Source organism: Mustela nivalis (assembly GCF_964662115.1).
Source record: "Mustela nivalis genome assembly, chromosome: 19".
Taxonomy (NCBI): Eukaryota; Metazoa; Chordata; class Mammalia; order Carnivora; family Mustelidae; genus Mustela; species Mustela nivalis.
The window spans coordinates 33,170,202-33,189,440 of NC_139038.1; the positions used below are offsets into that span (position 1 = coordinate 33,170,202).

Consider the following 19,239-nt stretch of genomic DNA (forward strand, 5'->3'; position numbering starts at 1 on the left):
TTTTCTCGGTATACCTTGAGCGAAAGGGCCAGGAAGAAAAGCTTACAGCCATGTGATTGCGGGAAACTGGCTCGCAGTTCCTAAGCATTACAGTGGGTTTCATGACGATCGCACGGAGACCTGATGCCGCATGCAGATTCCGGGAGGAGCACAGGAAGGACGGGCTAGGAAAGCAGGTGTCACCAAATGTATGTTTTCCGCAGGGTGGTAGTGGTTATTAGGAGCCTTCCCTGAGATCTTCCCATGGAGCTCAAAGATGCTTTATGATTCTGACAACGGCCCTGTGAGCCCCACCATCGAAGGGAACTGGGTTCTAACAGAAACGCGACTTTGATTTCCAGAGGCGGGGCTGTCAGGTGTCAGGAGCAGAGCGGACCCACAGGAAAGCCAAGCATATGGAGCTAGAGGAAGGCACTCGAAACACACACACACACACACACACACACACACACACACGGCTGTGACACTGGTTTGCTGGAGAACCCTGGAGAGCGCTTCTGGGAGCTTTTCAGACTTGATTGGCCAGAGCCCCAAGTACCATTATCCTTAAAAATGTGAGAGGGACTTCACACGCTAAGGAGGTTAGCAGGAATTACTTTCGGCTGTTTTCACCTTGATCTGAGAGGACCACAGTTCACAAGAGTACTCGTCAAGCAGCCTAAAACCCTCATCCGAGATGCTGCAGTACGCCGTGTCCTGAGCTATGCTTTCAGCGTTCCCAACATTAAGACAGTGTGTCTGCTGGGAGGTCAGAAGGCGGGGACCAGCCTCTGTCAGCAGGACTTGCAACAGACCCGAGGACACTGGGAAGAGTGACATATATTTCGTCTGCTGGGTGACAAATATTTAGAGGCGAGTCATGTAGCTGTGGAGAAACGGGTTCTGCTTCTGCCCCGTTCTTTCCATCCTATGCCTTTTCTGGGAACACCTGCTTTCCCAACATCCTCCTCCAAAAACAGGTCAGCATTCGAGAGCCAAGTCAGATGGAAACCACGTACACGTCTGGTCACAGCCTCACCAGCCAGCAGCTGTGAGCCACTGAGCTCGTCACTGAAGCTCTCTGAGCATCACGTGCTCATCTGTAAAGTGGGGCAAGAGGCTAGGCCGTGGTCAACTCAGAGGAGGACATAGTCGGGTGCTGCCCGCAAAGCCACAAGCAAGGAGGTTGGCACCAGTGAACAGAACATGATCCAGGGGTGAACAAAAGATTCATATTTTAGCTGCATATTAATATCGACATGGAAAGTAATGCCTCTGTCTACGTATCTGTAGACGGGGCCTGGCCTTAGCCTTTCCTGAGCAGGGGAGTCTCTGTGCCCAGCTTGGCCCTCCACCATCCTCCATAGAAAATTCCTTTGGGACTCGGACATCCCACATCTATGAGATGGAGAACCAAAGAGAAAAGGTGGTCCAACATCCTCACGTCGACAAGCTCCCACAAACTGAACGATGACCCCTCTTTCCCCGAGATGCTTACGAGCCCCCAACAACTGTACTAAGGCAGAGACAAGCCCGAGCATGTCCGTCACTAAGCCTGCCCTCAGGGAGCTTTACAGGGAGGGGTCGCGTGGTCGCAAAGCCATGTATGCACACGTACATACATATAAGACTGCAGCTTGCATGGGGGTTGAGGAGCAGGAGCTGGGAAAGGATAGCGGGGGGAGGAGGGCTGGCAGCAGAGGTGAGGATATCTGCGCAAGTGCCTCGGAAATCTCGAAGCCTCAGCCAGGTGCAGAGGGAGGAAGAGCAGTCCAGGCAAAGGGAACAGACTATGCAAGTCCCAGTGTCCAGAGGGTCCCGGGCTCCTTCCGGGGGCCGGCAGGGTCCAGAGGCCCAGCAGACGGCGCGGCTCCCCAGAGAAAGGAAACGGAGAATTCCCTCCGCGATGAAAACCACCGAGTGTGTTGTGGAGGGAGTGTGGGGGGGGGGGGTTCGGTTGGGTGATGATGGAGTGGGTGAGTACTCTCTTTTCAGGGTAACTCTAAAAACAAGGAAACAATACGGCTGGCCGCGTTGGTGGTCTGAAAGCCAACTGATGGGCTGCCACCTTCCCCAAGATGCATTTTCTCCTCCTCAGCTGCTGAGGAGGCCCTCGTATACTACCGGCCCTCACATTTCTGGAATGATGACCGTGTTGGTCCCTGGTCTGAGCATCCTGCGCTACTTAGCCCACTTCTCCCTCATCGTACCCCGTCACCCAGTTCAGAGTTTCTGATCCAATAGGTCTGGATGGGGGTCTAAGAATTCTAATTTCTCACCAGGACCAGGGGATGCGGATGCTGCTGGCCAGGGGAGGAACTGGCTCATTGATCAATGGGACACCGCCCTCCACGTGTTCTTTTTCCTTTACATCATGACGGCACTGAGCTGGCAGACAGACCAGTCTCCTAGGCCCTCATCTAAGGAGGGGTGGTTACAGGAAAGCTCTTCCAGACTCTCATGCTGGTTTCCAGGAATGTGTCCAAGTGCTTTTTAAAGCCCCATGAAACAGGTGCACTTAAAATATCAGATGTGTAGGGAACGGAGGGCAGGAGTCGAGGGCTAGTACAGATCTACAGATAAATGAACCATGGGCCCCGAACAATAGAAGGGAGTTGCCATCGTGCGTTGAACAAGTATAGTCCAATTTTAATGCCAAGGCAGTCTGTCTAGCCATGCAAAGGTAATTGTATTGCTTGCCAATCACTTCAGGCCTGCAATACACTTTTGCAAGAACATAATGCAAATGCACAACTCATTTTCTTAGAAAGGTAAGAACAGTAGTTAAATATTTGGTTGAATGCAAGCAGGGGATGATCGCACTGTAGCAAATTAGTTTACTTAAAAAAAAAAAAAAAAAAAGGAACGAAAGTAGAGGATGGCCAGACTATACAATCTGTTTGTGTAATAGAATCTATCCCCACCACCACAAATGCATTCCTGAAGGAGAGGTTATTTAAAACCGCTCTACCTTGCTGCCCCTTCCAAGTGGAAAATAAATTAAAATTTTAATGCATTTAAATCTAGCTGTTTTTGAACAGATATGGGTCTGTAAATTCCCTGACATCTGTGTATTATTGTGTATGCTATGTATGGATATATGTATGTATCCACTAACATTTTCCTAGGGAAAACACATTTTTAATCAGATTAGTAAAGGCATCCGTGACATAACCCTGTCGTCTCCCCCAAAAATAAAATTTAAGAACCACTGATTCATGGTGGTTTTATCTATAGATGCATTCAATTCACAACTTCTTTTTCTTCTTCTTCTTCTTTTTTTTTTTTTTTTTTTTTTTAAACATAACAGAGGTTACACTTTAAAACTGGCTGGAGATTCGAACAAGAATTCACACCAAACCCAAACACACACACAAGATGCTAGACAGAATTCTGAAAAACATTCTGATAATGGGTGATGACCTCTGTTCCTAGTCTTCATATTAAACGTAGAAAGGTCCTAAACAGAGAAGGCATAGTCTGAGGAGAAGACATTCAGAAATTAAGCCCAAAAGCATGGTTGCTATATAGCCAGAAAAGCACATACACATAAGCTAGTGCCTGCTGTCAGATGCTTTCCTAGGACCTGCCCCAAAAGCGTTCCCAAGGATCTATGTGTGAATTTCATCATTGCACTGGCCAGTTTAAGAGTTTTTGTCCTGGGATACTACTATATCTCTCCTATACACAAAGTGACACAGTGTCTTCAAACCACTTCTCAAGGTAACTCTGAGAGGTTGTACATAGTTGCATCAAACTAATTTCCTGAGAAAGTTATGGAACACTTTCTCCAAAGAGACCCAGAGAACCAAGACCAAAACCCTACAGGAGATGCTGGACGTTTAGCTTAGAATCCTAATAATTTTTCAAATACTCTTTGATGCTCCATTAGAACACTCTACTGTGTCCCCAGACAATATGCCCGGTACATAGCAGGCACGGGATTAATAGCTGCTTTATAGTTAAGTGGCTAATTAATTAAGAATAAGAATTTGGTGAGGCCAGGTTCACGGGGTTCCTTTTGGGTGGGTGTTGGGGTTTGGCTGCTGTCTTCTAATATCAGATGTTTACTGAGTCTGGGGGAGTGTCTCCAGTCCATCCATCTGCCATCTCCATCCATGCGTGATCGATCCGCGAGCTCCTTTGGTGGGCAATTGCCTAAAGGGCAGGTTCTCCCACACGGGGGTCAGAGGAAGACAGACCGGACATTGAGGCTTCTCTGTCCAAACTGACTCCAGGATCAAACGCGTGGAGAAAATGGAAGACCTGGTGATTCAGCTCTCTCAGGAACCATTCACTAGTTAGTATTTTGTTTATGATCTACATATTCCAATCACTATTGCGGTGCCTCCGACCAAAGTCAGCTCTGTGGCTTGCGGGGGATGGTGGTCTGGAAACTGCAGGACCCTCCCTGGAAAGGGGTCGGACTCTAGGTTTCCAATGCATCGCCCTTCCTCATTCAGTCGGTATTGACAATCAACAGTGACTTGGCTGATTCAATCTAGGTTTTCCATTCATTTCTGTGGTCCCCGCCCCATGGTCCAAGCAGAACCCCCTCTCCCAGGGCAAATGATCACCTATTAATGTGCCAAGAAGGTTCTCTTTACTGGTGTGAGGAAGAAGAAAATAGGGCCCCTCCAAAACCTGTGCTGGGAGAGATGTGGAAGGGAAAACCACAGGATGTGGAAGGGAAAACCAAATCAATCAAAGGAAATGGATGAACAGGAAGCCATGCTTGCTGAATCTTCCTGTAGGACTGTCTCGAAGGTGCATATCTCTGAGGGTCACCCCAGGCTCCACAGAAGTAGCCATGGAGTTTCTGTACAATTTCCTTTTATATTTATTTATTTGAGAGAGAGAGAGTACGGTGTATGTGAGTGAGAGGGAGAGAGCATCTGACTCCACACCGAGCACAGAGCCTGAGGTGGGGCTCGATCTCACAACTGTGAGATCATGACCTGAGCCGAAACCAAGAGTCAGATGCTTAACTGACTGAGCCCTCAGGTGCCCTGATTCCCACCCCCCCCCCCCGGTATCTTAGGAAAACAGTATGGAAGCCATACATGGACATAGGATGAATGACCCATTTTTGGTTGGAATTTCAGTAACGAAGTATATATTGCATAGCTCATGAAGAGCAGAGGTTTAGGTTGGCACTTAGTTTTGTCTTCAACTGGTGACAAATAGAAAATCCTAATAAATGCAGCTCGCTTGGTGATAGCTTAGAAAAGATGGGGATCCCTGGGTGTGAGGGGGGATGGCAAAATGGGGTCTTGACATGGCAATTTAGGAAGTGGTTGGACTTGAGGGCATCCTACATTTCATCTTCTGGAGCCTTCCCTAAAAACCCAAGCTGAGCTAAGGGACCTTCCTTGGTGCTCACACAACACCCTTCTCCCTTAGCACATTTATTGACATTATTAGCTTATGGGGGTGCCCCTGCCCCTAACTAGAAGGAATTCCTTGAAAGTGCAAGACAGTGCGTGGAACTGAGAAAAGGTGTGTTAGGCTGAACTGACTGGAGTAAAGACATTAGTCGACTCTACAAATCTCCCCACAAAGGACTTTGAACACAATGGCTACAGGAAATCCACACTATCACCTGAATGACCTAAATCCTGATGACATCACCTTCTGGAAACAGAAGTAGGTTTCTGATTTCCAGTCTCTGCTCTTTGCTTTCACCCAAGCTCAGGGCTCTTACCACTCCAGTCCCCTATCTACTCTCTGCTGTCCTCTGCTTTTCTTTCCAAAATGGGTTGCCCCCCCCACACCTGCCCCTAGTCTTCTGCAGCCTCAACCAACAAGCAGAGGAAAGGGGAAACCTTCATTTAAGATGCTGAGTTCACACGTTCTCATTCGGAGCCAGTGCACTCCATGCAGTTTGCAATACAAGACACTCTTGCTGAATTTCCTATTTTCAACCAGCACTTTGCTCTTCTAGAACACGCAGACATCGACACACGCACACTGCTAGCCCTTCTGTATCTTCCTCCTCCTCCTCCTAATATTGAGAATTTCATCTTACCACTAAAGGTGGTTTCAGGATTCCATTTGGAATATTACCAGCAAAGAGGCACAGGGTACCATTATAACCAAAAGGATAGGAATATTGCCGGAATATTTAAATTAAGTCACGTCTGAAAGCAGTCACAAACATGTTGCTTCACCATTTGGAGATGCCTGTGTCTCTCCCCGGTGAACGTGGCATTAATTAGTTATGCACGGTTATTCCCGGCAAAGAGCGAGATCACTGTAAGTTAGTGAATTTCAATTTTACGGCAGGTGTGTGATTTTGAGATTTTTATAAATTGTTCATGTGAGGATAAGCCATATAATTTTTTTTTTTCCTGTTTAGTATAGTAGTGAGATACTGAGGGCACATATACCAAAAAGCTGCAATTACTGTCTACTAAGATAAGATAATAATTTTCAGACAAACGAATGTGGTATAAACATGTGATTCTGTATTTATGGCTTATGAATCTTGCTTTAGTAATTACATGAGCCTACAGGGTAACTTGGTTGTTTTTTTTTTTTCTTCCTTCCTCATAACAACTTGCCGTATGACCTTGGGAATAACACAATTTCTGCATTTCTGGGTCTATAAAACAGGCTCAACACTGTGGGGTTGGAAATAATGATTAACACTCTGGATGCTTTCTTGTAGTACCTGGTCAGGTAAAGGCTTAGGAGGAGCAGATGAATGTTTCTGGAGCGTGGGGAGAAGTCAGGGCAAATTCACCCTCGGTTCGCTACTGTCCACCACCTCTCCGCGAGAAAGGAATTTTCACTGTTGTTTTGTCCAGTAAGAAACCGAGAAGTGACCTAAGGCTAACAACAACACAAGAAACAATGGACACGGACTGGTCTCTTTGCCTGTGTTCTCTTCTCCTGATGATTCCATGTACTTTCATTTATTTATATTCTGAATTTCGTCTCATTGCGTCTGTGTTTGAAACACCTCAGATGCTCTCCTCTGCAGTAGGTGAGATATGAATAAATAATGAAAAAAAGAGTGGTTCCCTTTGTCGTCGGTATAATAGAGAGATGATCTAGGCTAATTCAGGTTTTCTAAAAGATTTATAAGCAACAGAGCTTTAAAAAAAAATGCATTAACCCTTTTCATACAGCCTGGAATGCAGCCATATTCTTTTTCACAGACCAGAAAGCCAGTCGGCCAGGGCATAGCTGAGTTTTTCTGAGTAGCGCTACTGACATTTGGGGCCTGACACATCTATGTTGGGGGGCCCTCCTGTGCACTGGGCACATCAAGCAGTGTCCCTGGCCTCCACCTCCTAGATGCCATTGCACCTTCCTGCTCCTGCTGTGACAACCCACAATGTCTCCAACAGTCCAAACATCCCCGAGGACTGGCAGAGACACCACTTTCTCCCCAACACCAGGGGTGCCGGAAAGTTCCAGAAGGAGCCCTGAACAGGAGGAAAGAAAGCATAGCACTGCAGTGTGGCCGCATACCCCACCAAGACCACAGTTTCTCGGCGTTCCCAGTCATTCCTTGATCTACGCTCAGCAACACCAGATTCCCTGCGCACAGGTAACACACGGCCAACGGAATTAGTTTCTTGTAGAGGAAGCCAAAGGCCCATTTTGGAAAATTCAACCGAAACGGGCTTTACTTCCAACGTCTTTGAACTTTTGAACGTTTGCATTTGACTCTACACCAATTTTCTCTTCTCAGGCAAGGGCTCATAAACCTTGAGGAGCAAGGTGTCTTTCGGGGAGGGGAGCAAGACCACCCCAGCGAACTTTGATGTTTGGGGACAGAATTCAAGGGGCAGATGTGATCCAACCTCCTTAATAACCAGATGTTTGCAATCATCAGAAATACATCTTTGGCTGTAGCCATTTTTCTGTTCTCCAGCATTCAGTCTCAGAGAGAATTTACATAACAACATGTGACATGTAGAATGCTTAAAGGCACCAACCATGACAGGACAAATTACACTCATTTTTCAGTTCTCTTTGCAAGGTGCTCGGCGGCAGGCGCGCGCAGGGCTGCATGCTGGGGCGGTTCTGGTGGGGAAGTCAAGGCCAGCATGCGTTCACAACCAGGAGGGGTGGTGCGGGAGGCCCGCCGCAGGGCGGGGGGGGGGGGGGAGCTGCCCCACTTACCCGCCATAGGCCGGGATCGGGGGCGGGGGCGCCGCAGCGCGGAAGGTGTTGTACACGGTGCGGCCACGGCCTCGCAGGTGCGCCCCTCGGTAGGCGGCCGCGGCGGTGGCGGCTGGATACGGGAAGCCGGGCACTGTGGGGTGGGAAAGGAGAGAGCAGAGCAAAGGCTTTCAGAAGCACACCGGTGGCGGAGGGCAACCCGCCCACCCAGGCCCCTTCTCCCCCCAGCCCCAGGCTGGACACCGCCCCTGGAGAAGGGAGGTGGGGTTCCAAAGGCGGCCAGCAGGGAGGAGGTCAAAGTCCGATTCCAGACAGAGTGGGTTGCCTAAGGGGTCGGTCCCTGTGCCCAAGACAACATGGTAAATGACAAGCATTTACAAAGAATTCGTGGTAACAGGAGACAAGCTCACTGCGCAAAGTTAAAATTCTACAAAGGCGGATTGCACGATGTATGCGCTGTGTTGCCAGGATCTAGGTGTCTACCTGCACACACATGTATACCGTGTGTAAGAGATACTTATGTGTCTGAGCACACAATACACGTATATAACGTAGCCAAGCACATGTGTGCATGTGTAAGTGAACATGTGTGTTCACGTGTACGTGGTGTCTACACATGTGTATGTGGTGTGTACCCAGGTATGTTTATATGTGCGTGTATATATGCAAACACTTGCATTTCCATATGCGTACATACTTCAATGTGTCCCTGGTTATCTCTGTGGCTGAACTGTGTGTGTGTTGTCTACTGATTGCCTTCCCTAGCCCATTTTTCTTTCCCCCAGTTTCCTTTATGTACACCTACTGCTTGTTAAAGTTTTTAAATTGCAAGATCGTTTTCCTGCAGACGCATGCATGCATCACAAGTGTGCAAACCCCTTATGCGCCAAGAAACGAACCGTTACCAATGTCCCATCAGCCCGCAAACCATGTAACAGCTAGGCGTACCCACCAACCGTTAATTGTAGAGAAGTCTGGGAACTCAGCTCTTAAGAGGGTGTGGGCTGAGTTTTCCTCCTCGGAGGAAAATTCTCTGAGTGGGATGGCTTGCTGAGGAGTCAAGAGGGAAATTAAGCCTGATGCCAAAGACCCCTGAAAATTCGTTCTCTTGCCTCTGCGTGGGATGTCCCTCCTCCTAGGGTGTCTGCAAATCCGGACGCACCGGGGCCCAGGAAGCCTTCAGGAAACCACTTCTGCGCAATCTCACAGCACTCTCGCTATGCCAGCCCCGAGTGTGCCATCCCCACTGAACTGCAGGCAAAGCGCCCGAATGGCATTCCAGGGAGGAGGCACATTTCTGGGAAACCATACAGGGGAATCTACTGAGGCAGGAGATCTGTATTAAAGGCCCAGAACACCCAACCTCTCACAGGTAATGGTTTCGAAAAGAGGGAGTCTGTCAGTGTGTTACCTTTTCTCTCCCCTATCAACCAGCAAGTTCTTCCTGGCTCCCCCTCCCCATTGCCTGTCCATCTTTGCTTCTGCCTATGCCTTCCCAAGTCGGCGGAAGCCCCCCAGATTTATCCACAGTAGGTTCTAAACTTTTGACACCTGAGTGAATGTAGGGGTGTCTTAAACACGTAAATAAGAGAGCAATCGGCTAAGTTGTGGACAGGCCAAAGAACGGACAGACTCTCCAGCCAACCCCCCTCCTTGTCCCAGATTCCTTTCCCAACTGCCCCCCTCTGCCCGACACAAATGGAGATTTCCAGAGGGAGGGAGAAACAGGTGGAAGGAAGCAAGGGTTTCCTCCCTCGTTAGCCACCCCCTCTCTCCTGCTCCCTTTCTTCTGGGACTTCACACAGTGTTTTTAGGACAGACGGGGCTGGGGGGGACAGGAGCCTCCAACCTCAGAACATCTGGCCGCCAGGGAGGCTTGCAACCATAGGTCATCAGCAGACGCACACCTCCCTCCGGGAGCTCATTTTGGGGAGCACCTAATCGCTTGCAAGATGTTATGTCTCGTGCTGTGTTGAAGGTGCCTGAAGCTTATATCCAAACTGCCAGTGGGGTCTGCTCCCCTTCTCACCAGCACACTCAGGAGCAGAAGCCCTTCACCTGATCTGTTTATTAGCCCCGGCATCCTTGGATACACTGTATCCTAGCTGCATGGGGCTGGCCGGGGCCAGGGCCGGGGCCAGGGAGACGAAGCGGGTAGGGTTCCCCACAGCAGCCATCCCCAAGCCCCTACACCCCACAGAATCGCAGGGGTTGGAACACAGCCCTTGAACCCAAAGTGCAGACTGACTGACGGTCACTTGCCATTCTCTGCCCATTCTCAAGGATTCCCCCAGATCTTTCTCTCACCAAGGAGGGGACGTTGCTAGGATTGTGCAAGCGATGCAGAATGATTTTATCTTGCCATTTGTGTCTTAAAAGACCATACACGTTGTTTTTAACCTTTTTCTTATTGTTGTTCGTGTCAAATCGTGCAGCTGTCCTTAATGCTCAGCTTCCCGGCCTCTGCTCACCCACGTCCCCCACCGCTTGTGTTTCAACGAACGTGCGTGAATTCGCAGAGAGGTGTTCATCGTAATGGGGAAAGCCAGTTAAGTCCTAACACCATAAAAGCCCAGAAGTCATGAGCTGTTTGTTTCACGACTGGCGAGAAAATGAGGGAGCGGGACTGTGATGCCAACTCCATCTTGCCACAGTTCAAATATTAAGTTTTCATAGGAACGCCCTGGATTTTGAAATAAAGAAAATGAAAAATTCACAATCTGGCAGAGCAGCTGGCCGCCTGTGTGAGGAGACACGGTAATTATGTTGACCCATTCATTATCGCCGGCTCCGGCGCACACTGAGAGACCAGATCCCTCTCAGCGACAAGCAGGTTCTACAATAATTCTTAGAGGATTTAGATGTTGAGATACAACAGAAGCTAGGCTGGGGAGCAGGGCAGCGCGAGCTGCTCAAAAGTGCGGGGCCAGGACTCCTCGTGGGTTCCTTGCGTACGGTGGGGGGGGGCACGTCTCCAGGGAAGGCTTTCCGGGGCTCTTCCACGTTGCCTCGGAGCAAATCCCAAGTTAGAGGGAGTCTTATTTTGTTAAAGGAGCCCAGCAAGGACAACACATCCACTCCTGGGTTGAAAACTTGCTTTTCTGGGAGGCCAAGTGGCCTCAGGCAAGATAAGGAGGTCCTGCACGTGATGCTTTGGACCTGAGGCTTCATGCAGGAAGCCTGTGTGTCTCCCAGGTGGATGGATGGTTTGCTCAGCGGTCCCTTTCTTGGTACCCGTCTCCTGCTACCGAGGAGTCTCTTTATGAAGTCTCTGGTTGTCATCACGATTAATGAACCTTTGCTTCTTCTTTGCCCTCTTGCTTTCCTTCCTTCTTATTCTGACCCTCTTTTTCCCCCTTCCCCCTTCCCTTGCTTCCTACTTGTATTTATGTCTTCATCTCCTTTGGAAGGGAGCAGCCACAAAGCTCCCCGGGTGTCCTCGCCATCAAGTAGCTTGGATGACAGCAAGGAAAGAGAAGAGCTCCCGCTGTTGCTAGAACGTACCCTCTGCGAGGGCAGAGTGCTCCCCCTCTGTGGATTCAGAAGAGGGCCCGGCACGGAGCAGGTACGTGGATACCCTTTGGAGGTGAACCAGTGTTCGTCTCCCTCCTTCTGGGACCATAGAGGCAAAGCCTCGTCACCCTGCACCTTCTGGAACACTGTCCTCTATACGAGGTGTCCTGCCCGGGAGTCGCACTTACATGGAGGCCAACGACACAGCATGCCCTCGGTCAGGATCCCTGTAAAAGTGACTTCTACAGCCGGGCTCACAGGTGCTGGGCTGGCCCCGGGAATGGCAACCACACTTGACGTTACGTGTGGTTCTGATAAAACGGGAGAGGACTTGGATCCAAGTATTGTACTCGGAATTACTGCAAAACCTTAATTCCCTGAAATTCACATTCACTGCTGTGCTGTGTTGGGATGTGGAGATCAGGTTCTTGTTCTGGGGAAAAGCAGGGCTCAAATGCAAGCCCCTCCCTCCAGACACTAATACCTATGAAAGGGCCTGTGGGGTCAGGTTCTTTCCTTCACCGAACCCCAGACACTGCTCTCCGGCAACTGAGCAATTTGGAGTCTCTGAGTACAATAAACGTGTGCCACAAGGAACAATGGATAGAACCTGCTTATAAACCTTAACTCCTCAAGTCTGTGGCGGAGCCTTCCGTGTTCCTCCTCATACCCACTAGAGGAAGTTCCCCCCACCCCCTGCCTGCCCTGAAGCTGGTTTAGGATTCTGAGTGACTCTCTTGCCACTAAAACAAATGGACAATTGCATGGGTAAAAAAAAAAAAAAAAAAAAAAAAACCAAAACACCCCCAACTGTTTGTTACGCTTTCTCTGGATTCCACTTAGGACGGAAGGAACGGATTCGTTTACTTGCCTACCATGTGCACTGGCTTGTTGATGCTGGGACACGGTTAAATGCATATTTGAAGCAATTACCTAGACCGATGATTCAGACACAGATGAAACAAAACCGAAATGACTTTATCCTTGAACCACACAGAAGACATCTCAATTATGTGCTTACTTTGGGACGCGACACCTATCTTTGGTTGAGTCAAAGTTATCACATTGTCTATCAATGCCTCAGTTCAGGAGTTTGGATCCAGTAAGTGGGCAATAAATGTTTAATAAATCTAATGCAAAAAATGCCAAATGGAAACTCACAATGTCCTCTCTGATTCTGGACCGGAGTAAATCTATGTTAATAAAAGTCATAAACCTGTCACCCTGCCCCATGTTTGCAAAAGCCTCTTTGTTAATGAAAGGACAGGGTTAGAAAGAAAAGACACCAGATTATAGGCATTTTTAAACCCCTGGTGTTGGAATGGATTTTTTTCCCCCCCTAGCTGAACTTCCAGTTAATAAACATGTAAAGCGAGCATCACTGGGGAACAATGCAAAGTATTCAGGTTGCTTTGCAGACCCAGTATAAATCCTTAGTTGTTGGCATGAGGGAGACAAGGGAAGACAGGGGACGAGACAAAACAACAACATGGGTTCATTATACTGGAAAGGTTCCCTTTTAAACCTTATCCAGCATGAATCAAAGTGAAAAATCTGGTATCACGGCCACGAAAATTGGATTTGGTTCATAAGCTAAAAATGAGTTTCTTTCAAAGGGAACAGGGCAAGAGCTTTTAAAGCGAACACCAATTGCGCATCTCGGGGACACATCCACGTCCCCGGCCGACCCACTCCCAACCTTCAGCTGGATGCAGCATATTTTGGGGGAGTGTTCGTGGGATAACTCGCTCAGTTCTCAGGCTCGAGGAGTCGTATAGCACGGAGCTCAATGAAATGGAAACTTCAGGGATGTAACGAGAGGCCTGCTGTGATGTGCGGGGCAATGTGCACGATATCAAGGCGAATCAACGTTTTTAACCGGAAGATGTGTGGGTGTATCAACCCGCCAAATGGCCCGTTTACCAGAGTGTCAACGGCTTCCTGCCTGTCTCCCATCAAAGACAAAGCCCCCGCCGCCTCCCCCCTCCTCCGAGCTCCGCACTCGGTGTATTTACAGTGAGGAACGCGCCCGCTCCCCCTCCGTCTCCTTTACGAAGATGGTGCTTACCTTCGAAATAAACACAAATGAGATCATCTCACCAGCCCGGAAATCCCCAAAGAAGAAACACAAAACCAGTGGAAAATACTTGAGGGTTATAAAGTGCATATTAAAGTTTTAGAGCTTTGGGAGAGACGGAAGAGTAGCAGATGCAAAAGCCAACAGGGGGGCAGAGTCTGCATCAAAGCCATAAAAATATACAGCCGCGGTAATGGGCAATTATTCTTTGCATTTGTGCGCTGGTTTGAATTTGCATGAGGTTGCCAGATGCCCTGGCAAAGGTGTTCCATCAGAATGGAGGGGAGGGCTGCTCTTTGTGCCCCTACCCTTCCTCTCTCCCTTGGCGCCACAGTGCCTCCTTTGCCCACCCCTGGAGTGGTCTGAGACGTAGAGCCGTCTGTGCTGATTTGGGGTTGAATTGCTCTGTGGATAATTTAGGGTAGAACCGTTCACTGACGCAAGTCTGGGGGTACAGACGTGCTTTCAACAGCAGGCTCACCGTTCGGCAGGATTCCCCTTGGGGGATCTCCTGTTTCATGGGCTGGACCGTAAATTAAGAAGTGGCATAGTAGGTAACATGCCGAGGTGAAATAACCAGCTTGAGCTCAATTTCCGAGGCAGAGTATTGTGTGATAAACATCACAAGGAATAGTTAAAAAAAAAAAAAATGATTTTTTTCCCAAATGACAAAAATGTTGGCTTGTTTTTTTGTCCCCCCCCCAAAATGAATCTCAAACAAAAGTACATCAAACTGGTTTATAGCAGAATTTATACGCAACTGGGTCACTCTCTTTGAATGGTGCTAAATGGGAAATTTAATACGATGGCACACATTTAGTTCTAGGTCAAAATAAAAATGGAGAGGCTTTCAATTTTGTTAAAATTCAGCAATTTCAAGGTTTCGGGAGAGAAAGGGGTGGGGGGTGGGGTGTTCCAACCATCCAGTCATTTACAAAAAGACCAAAATAGCCACTTAATTTGTTGGAATCTCTGATTCTCGTATTCTTGTCTATCTATCCCTGAAACACATTTGGGACGGACTCTTGTTTCATTTCAAAATGCATGTGGATATTAAATACTGCTGTTTAGAAGTGAATAAATCCACATTTTGGACAAACCGTTCCTTACAGGACATCCTCATTTGAGATGCATTGAATAGGAAAACAAAAATTTCTAATTAATGTACAAGTCTAATCACCATTCCCCACATGGAAGAGTAATTTTTCACTGTTCATTTGCTGGGTTTAATCTCAAAACTGACATAACAGAAACGCAATGTCCTATAAATCTCCACTCATTTGTTTCCTTAATATTCATATCCCATTGAACAGCAGCTGCTTGTTGCTGCAGTCTATTACAACTTGCAAAAGTGTCGATAAAAATATTATGAAAGGCAAGATGTGTTCCTTCCTGGCTGTGCGTGCCATTTTATTTGGGAAAAGACAATAAATGGCTCGTGGATGGTCCCCCCCAGCCTGCTGCTTGGTGGGTGATTAGTGATTAATTACCTGGCAGCAAATTGACATGGCACGAGGAAATTGACACAGCCCTGATTAATTAACTTTTTATGGGTGGTAGTTGCTCACAAAACATGGCGCACCCTAATTGAATCTCTCTACGTAGCATCGTTGGTACAAAAGTTTTAGCCCAATCCAAATGAGCCAGAAGTTTCTTGGCTGTTTAGGTCTGACGAGAAGGTGTTGAAGGAAGGGGCAAGAACTTGAAATTGGAGAGAAAAGTACATTATTTGAAGAGGGGGAAAAAAAAAAAAGATGGTGACATTGTCCTGGCTGGACTGCCTGAGCTGAATTTATTGACCTAAATCTTTGCTGTAGGAGGCTACACTGCTGCCTTATGCTCCAGCCTCCTCTGGCCGCTCCTTCTCTGTGGCTTCTGCATGTTCTCTTTCCTTTCCCCGGTCCCTAAACATTGAGTTGATCAGCCCACTCAAATGCTGGCTCCATTGTCCCTTCCTCCTCCAAGGGCTTCTCCCTACCTCCTCAGTGTCTCTTGGCCACTCCCGTCCCCAACCTGCTTCCTCCCCTGGTTTCATCTGGCCTTGACCACTTCATCGAATGGCATCGACATCATACAGCTCTCCGTGGGGATGTCCTAAGGACCTTATTTTGGTCAAAACTGTATGTCTCTCACACCTCCAGGGTTACCTGGCTTAGGGCAATTACTGCGATGTTTATTGAGAATATTGTCAGATGAACTCAGAATGTCACAGTCGTTCAGCCACGGGGGAAGGCGGGTAGGGGAAGGGAGGACAGGGGGACAGTCCTTAAACTTGAGAGAGCTGTGACCGTGCTGCTTAGGAAAGGCGCACATGCTAAGAGAAAGTCGGGTTTTCTCGAGGACCTGAGTGAGGAGAGACTCAACCCGACTTTAGGAAAGTCCAGACAAGGGTAACTGGAAAATTGAAAGCAAAGCGGTGATCCCAGTTAGGCAAAGTCCAACCTCCCATACTCCATTATCCGAAAGAGGAGCTTCAACTGTATATCAGCGACGATTTACTGACATTTGCTAACCGCCAGACCCAAAGGTCAACTCAGTAAATCTTCGGGAAACCACACGAGCCAGGCATTACTGCTACCTTCCCTTTCCTGGGGAGAGCAGGAAGAGGTCAGGCAGCCCAGAAACTCGCCCAGTGCTCTCAGACAGCCTGACACTAGAGCCCATCATCTCATCTACCACACAAGAAAGCAACGAGGCAATTGGGACTAAGGTATCCCGCGTCGGCCCTGGGCAAGAACTTCCTAGCTCCACTCTCTCCTTTCTCCTTCCGGACTCCCCGTTCTCACTTTCCTCCTATGGCCTCCGAGAGCAGTGTAAGTTACTACATCCTCTCCCTGGATTCATACCGCAACCAGGACAAGCGGCCCAGTTCGTCATGCACGGAATGAATTGGCAGGGGAATCGGCTGACCAACCTCCAGGAGACCTCGATATGCTCCTGGTTGGGGGCAGGTGCCGTTGCTTCTCTTCTCTGTTTAGGCGCTGAGATTTCAAAACACCTGGAAAGGCTTTGCTCCTTTTCTACTAATTGGATACAGGCCAGAGGGATCACTACAGATTTGTGTTCCTGGTAAGAGCCTACAACAAGCCATTTTCCCTCTCCATCTTGGCTTATCTCCTCTCCCAAAATACCGGGGAAATGGACTCTCCCAGCAATGGGGACCTGGGGTCCCCCAGCATGGCGTTTATACACAAACCTCATTACTGTCAAAATAAGGAGCTCCTTACGACGAACTTCAACTAGAACCTTTCTCCAAGATTTGAGAGACCTGCAAAAAACAAAACAAAACAAAACAAAAAACCCTTTCCTGATATTTGGGTAATGCCCTTTTTTCTCTATATAACCGATTTATTAATATTGTTATCAAATATCACTTCACTCATGACTCGGTTACAGTCTCTTCCTTAGCAAGGAAACAGACGAGTCATTCAGGCTCAGTTGGTTAAGCCGCTGCCTTCGGCTCAGGTCATGATTCCAGGGTCCTCGGATCGAGTCCCACATCGGGCTCCTTGCTCGGCGGGGAGCCTGCTTCTCTCGTCGCTGCCTCTGCCTTCCTCTCTGCCTGCTTGTGTGTACTCTCTCTATCTCTGGCAAATAAATAAAATCTTTAAAAAAAAAGAAAGAAAGAAAACTAAATGCAGTGAACGCCCAGGGATGACCTAATCTGAGCAGCAAGCCTGGAGTCCCCAAAGCAGAAACGCTTCCTAACTTAAAAACACATTCAAAAAGCGTCCACTATACCCACACACAATGCTTACGTGGAAATTTCTTTCATCGCTAGGTCTTTGAATGAGGATGGCAGCCTTGGTTTTCAAATAATTGCCACATTACTCCCGCTTACCTCCCGAACCGAAGTTGGCTGTTGCCTCTTCTCCCCTGGGTTCCAGACGGTCTGATGAACCCAACGGGCATGCGCGGCAAGCACCGTGGCTGCCGGCCGTGCCCAGATACGCTTGCACTTTGCAGAAGACGTATTTGTGATCTGTCGGCTCACAGGTGTTGACAATACCCACCCTGGGCAGGATTTCTGTAACATTTCATCCGGCACAAAATGAGAATGAATCTCTCAATCTTGGAGGGCTTAACCTGCCGGGACCGCGGAAAGGCATTTGCAAAGGTGCTTTCTGTTATTCGAAGGAAGGCTGGAGACAAAGCCGTGAGAGGCTGAGATCTGTTTTAATTTGGAAGAGGAGATTTGCCACACTCGATTCGTTTGACAACACCTGTAGCGGTGTCAATTTAGCTCTCATCAGGTAGCCATGGGGGGGGGGGAAAGGCAAATAATGTATATAAATAATTACTTTATCGAGTGCCTTTATATAGCAAAGTTTCAATTGTTAAATCATTCCTGATCTGGCCAACAGGTGGCTGGAAGCGCGAGCCTGGTGAATTGCCTCTCCGCGCAGCAAACAAGGCAAGGGAGATAAATTAGCTTCACGTGGTGGAATGAATTTCCCATGGTTCTCTGGGGCTGCTGGAGCTCCTGCAGGTGACGCCCTCCCAGGGGTCCAGCGGGGGGGGGGAAGCTCCCAGGACGGGTCCACGATGCAACTACAGCCACCACCGTGGGAATAGCTGGCCAGGGTTAGGAGCGTCGGATTTGGAGAATCAGTTTCTACCAGAATCCCAACCCTTTGAGTCATACCCCACGCAAAACTCGAGGACAGGTGCCATCGGGATCTGTGGATTGCCTGCCTGGTACCCGAGCTGGAACAATCCCCCAACCCCCAGCGTGGACAGGCTAGAGGGAAATCACTCAGAAATAGGTTGTCCAGTCACTAGACCAATATAAACATACCAGACTAGCTTCTTCGGTGGACTTAAAAAAAAAAAAAAAAAAAGTCCCGGAGAAGATGGCGTCTATGGAAGAAAGGGAAAGTGTAGCCGATGATTTGGGGGGACACAGTGCCTCAAGCAGCCTGAATGATTCTTGACACAAGAAAGCTCACAAGTAGGCTGATAGTCGTGAATATGCTCCCAGCAATCAGATTCGGGCAAGGTCAAACCGCTGGTGTACTGTGAGGATATAGACCCACCTCTGGCCGAATCCAGGTCTTGTCATGAACTAAGGGCAGCTCAGGGAGAATTTTGTAAAACCAATACGGGGGCCTAGGGTTTGCCGGCAGAAAAGAATCTTTTGGGAAATGCTCTTTGGAACCAGGGCGTGATATATATCCTTGGGCAGGTGTGCCTGCGGAAGTGGTTCTGGTACGTTCGTGTTTACATAAAAAGCAATTAGGCTTTCCGAGTCTACACTGCATGCAAACAAAACTCAAGGAGACTGGACTGAAAATATGGGGTGTGTTATCTGGTCCTAAAAACTGCATTTTGTGAACACTCCCCTCAAATTCTCCAGGAGCAATGAAATAGCTTCTGGCATGACAGTCCTTTTACAGAAATGAAAACATGATTTAAGAAAATGGTGTTTTTGGAGAGAAGCAAGTGTTTAAATTATCATGTTTAAATGAACTATGCCAGGCTCTTTTCCCTTCCAGGGAGGCAAGCTCAGCTTCCTTTCGTGATTCTTTGCACTG

At 48.3% G+C, this 19,239-nt stretch overlaps 1 protein-coding gene across 35 annotated transcripts in view; it reads right to left on the minus strand.

Annotated features, from left to right (window-relative positions):
- Nucleotides 1-19,239, minus strand: part of RBFOX1 (RNA binding fox-1 homolog 1) — a 1,569,090-nt gene that overhangs the window by 49,704 nt on the left and 1,500,147 nt on the right. For all 35 annotated transcript variants that reach the window (XM_082713149.1, XM_082713148.1, XM_082713127.1 and 32 more), the window contains one exon: nt 8,116-8,248. In XM_082713149.1, coding sequence (XP_082569275.1) covers nt 8,116-8,248 — 133 coding nt within the window. The remainder of the gene's footprint in view (nt 1-8,115; nt 8,249-19,239) is intronic.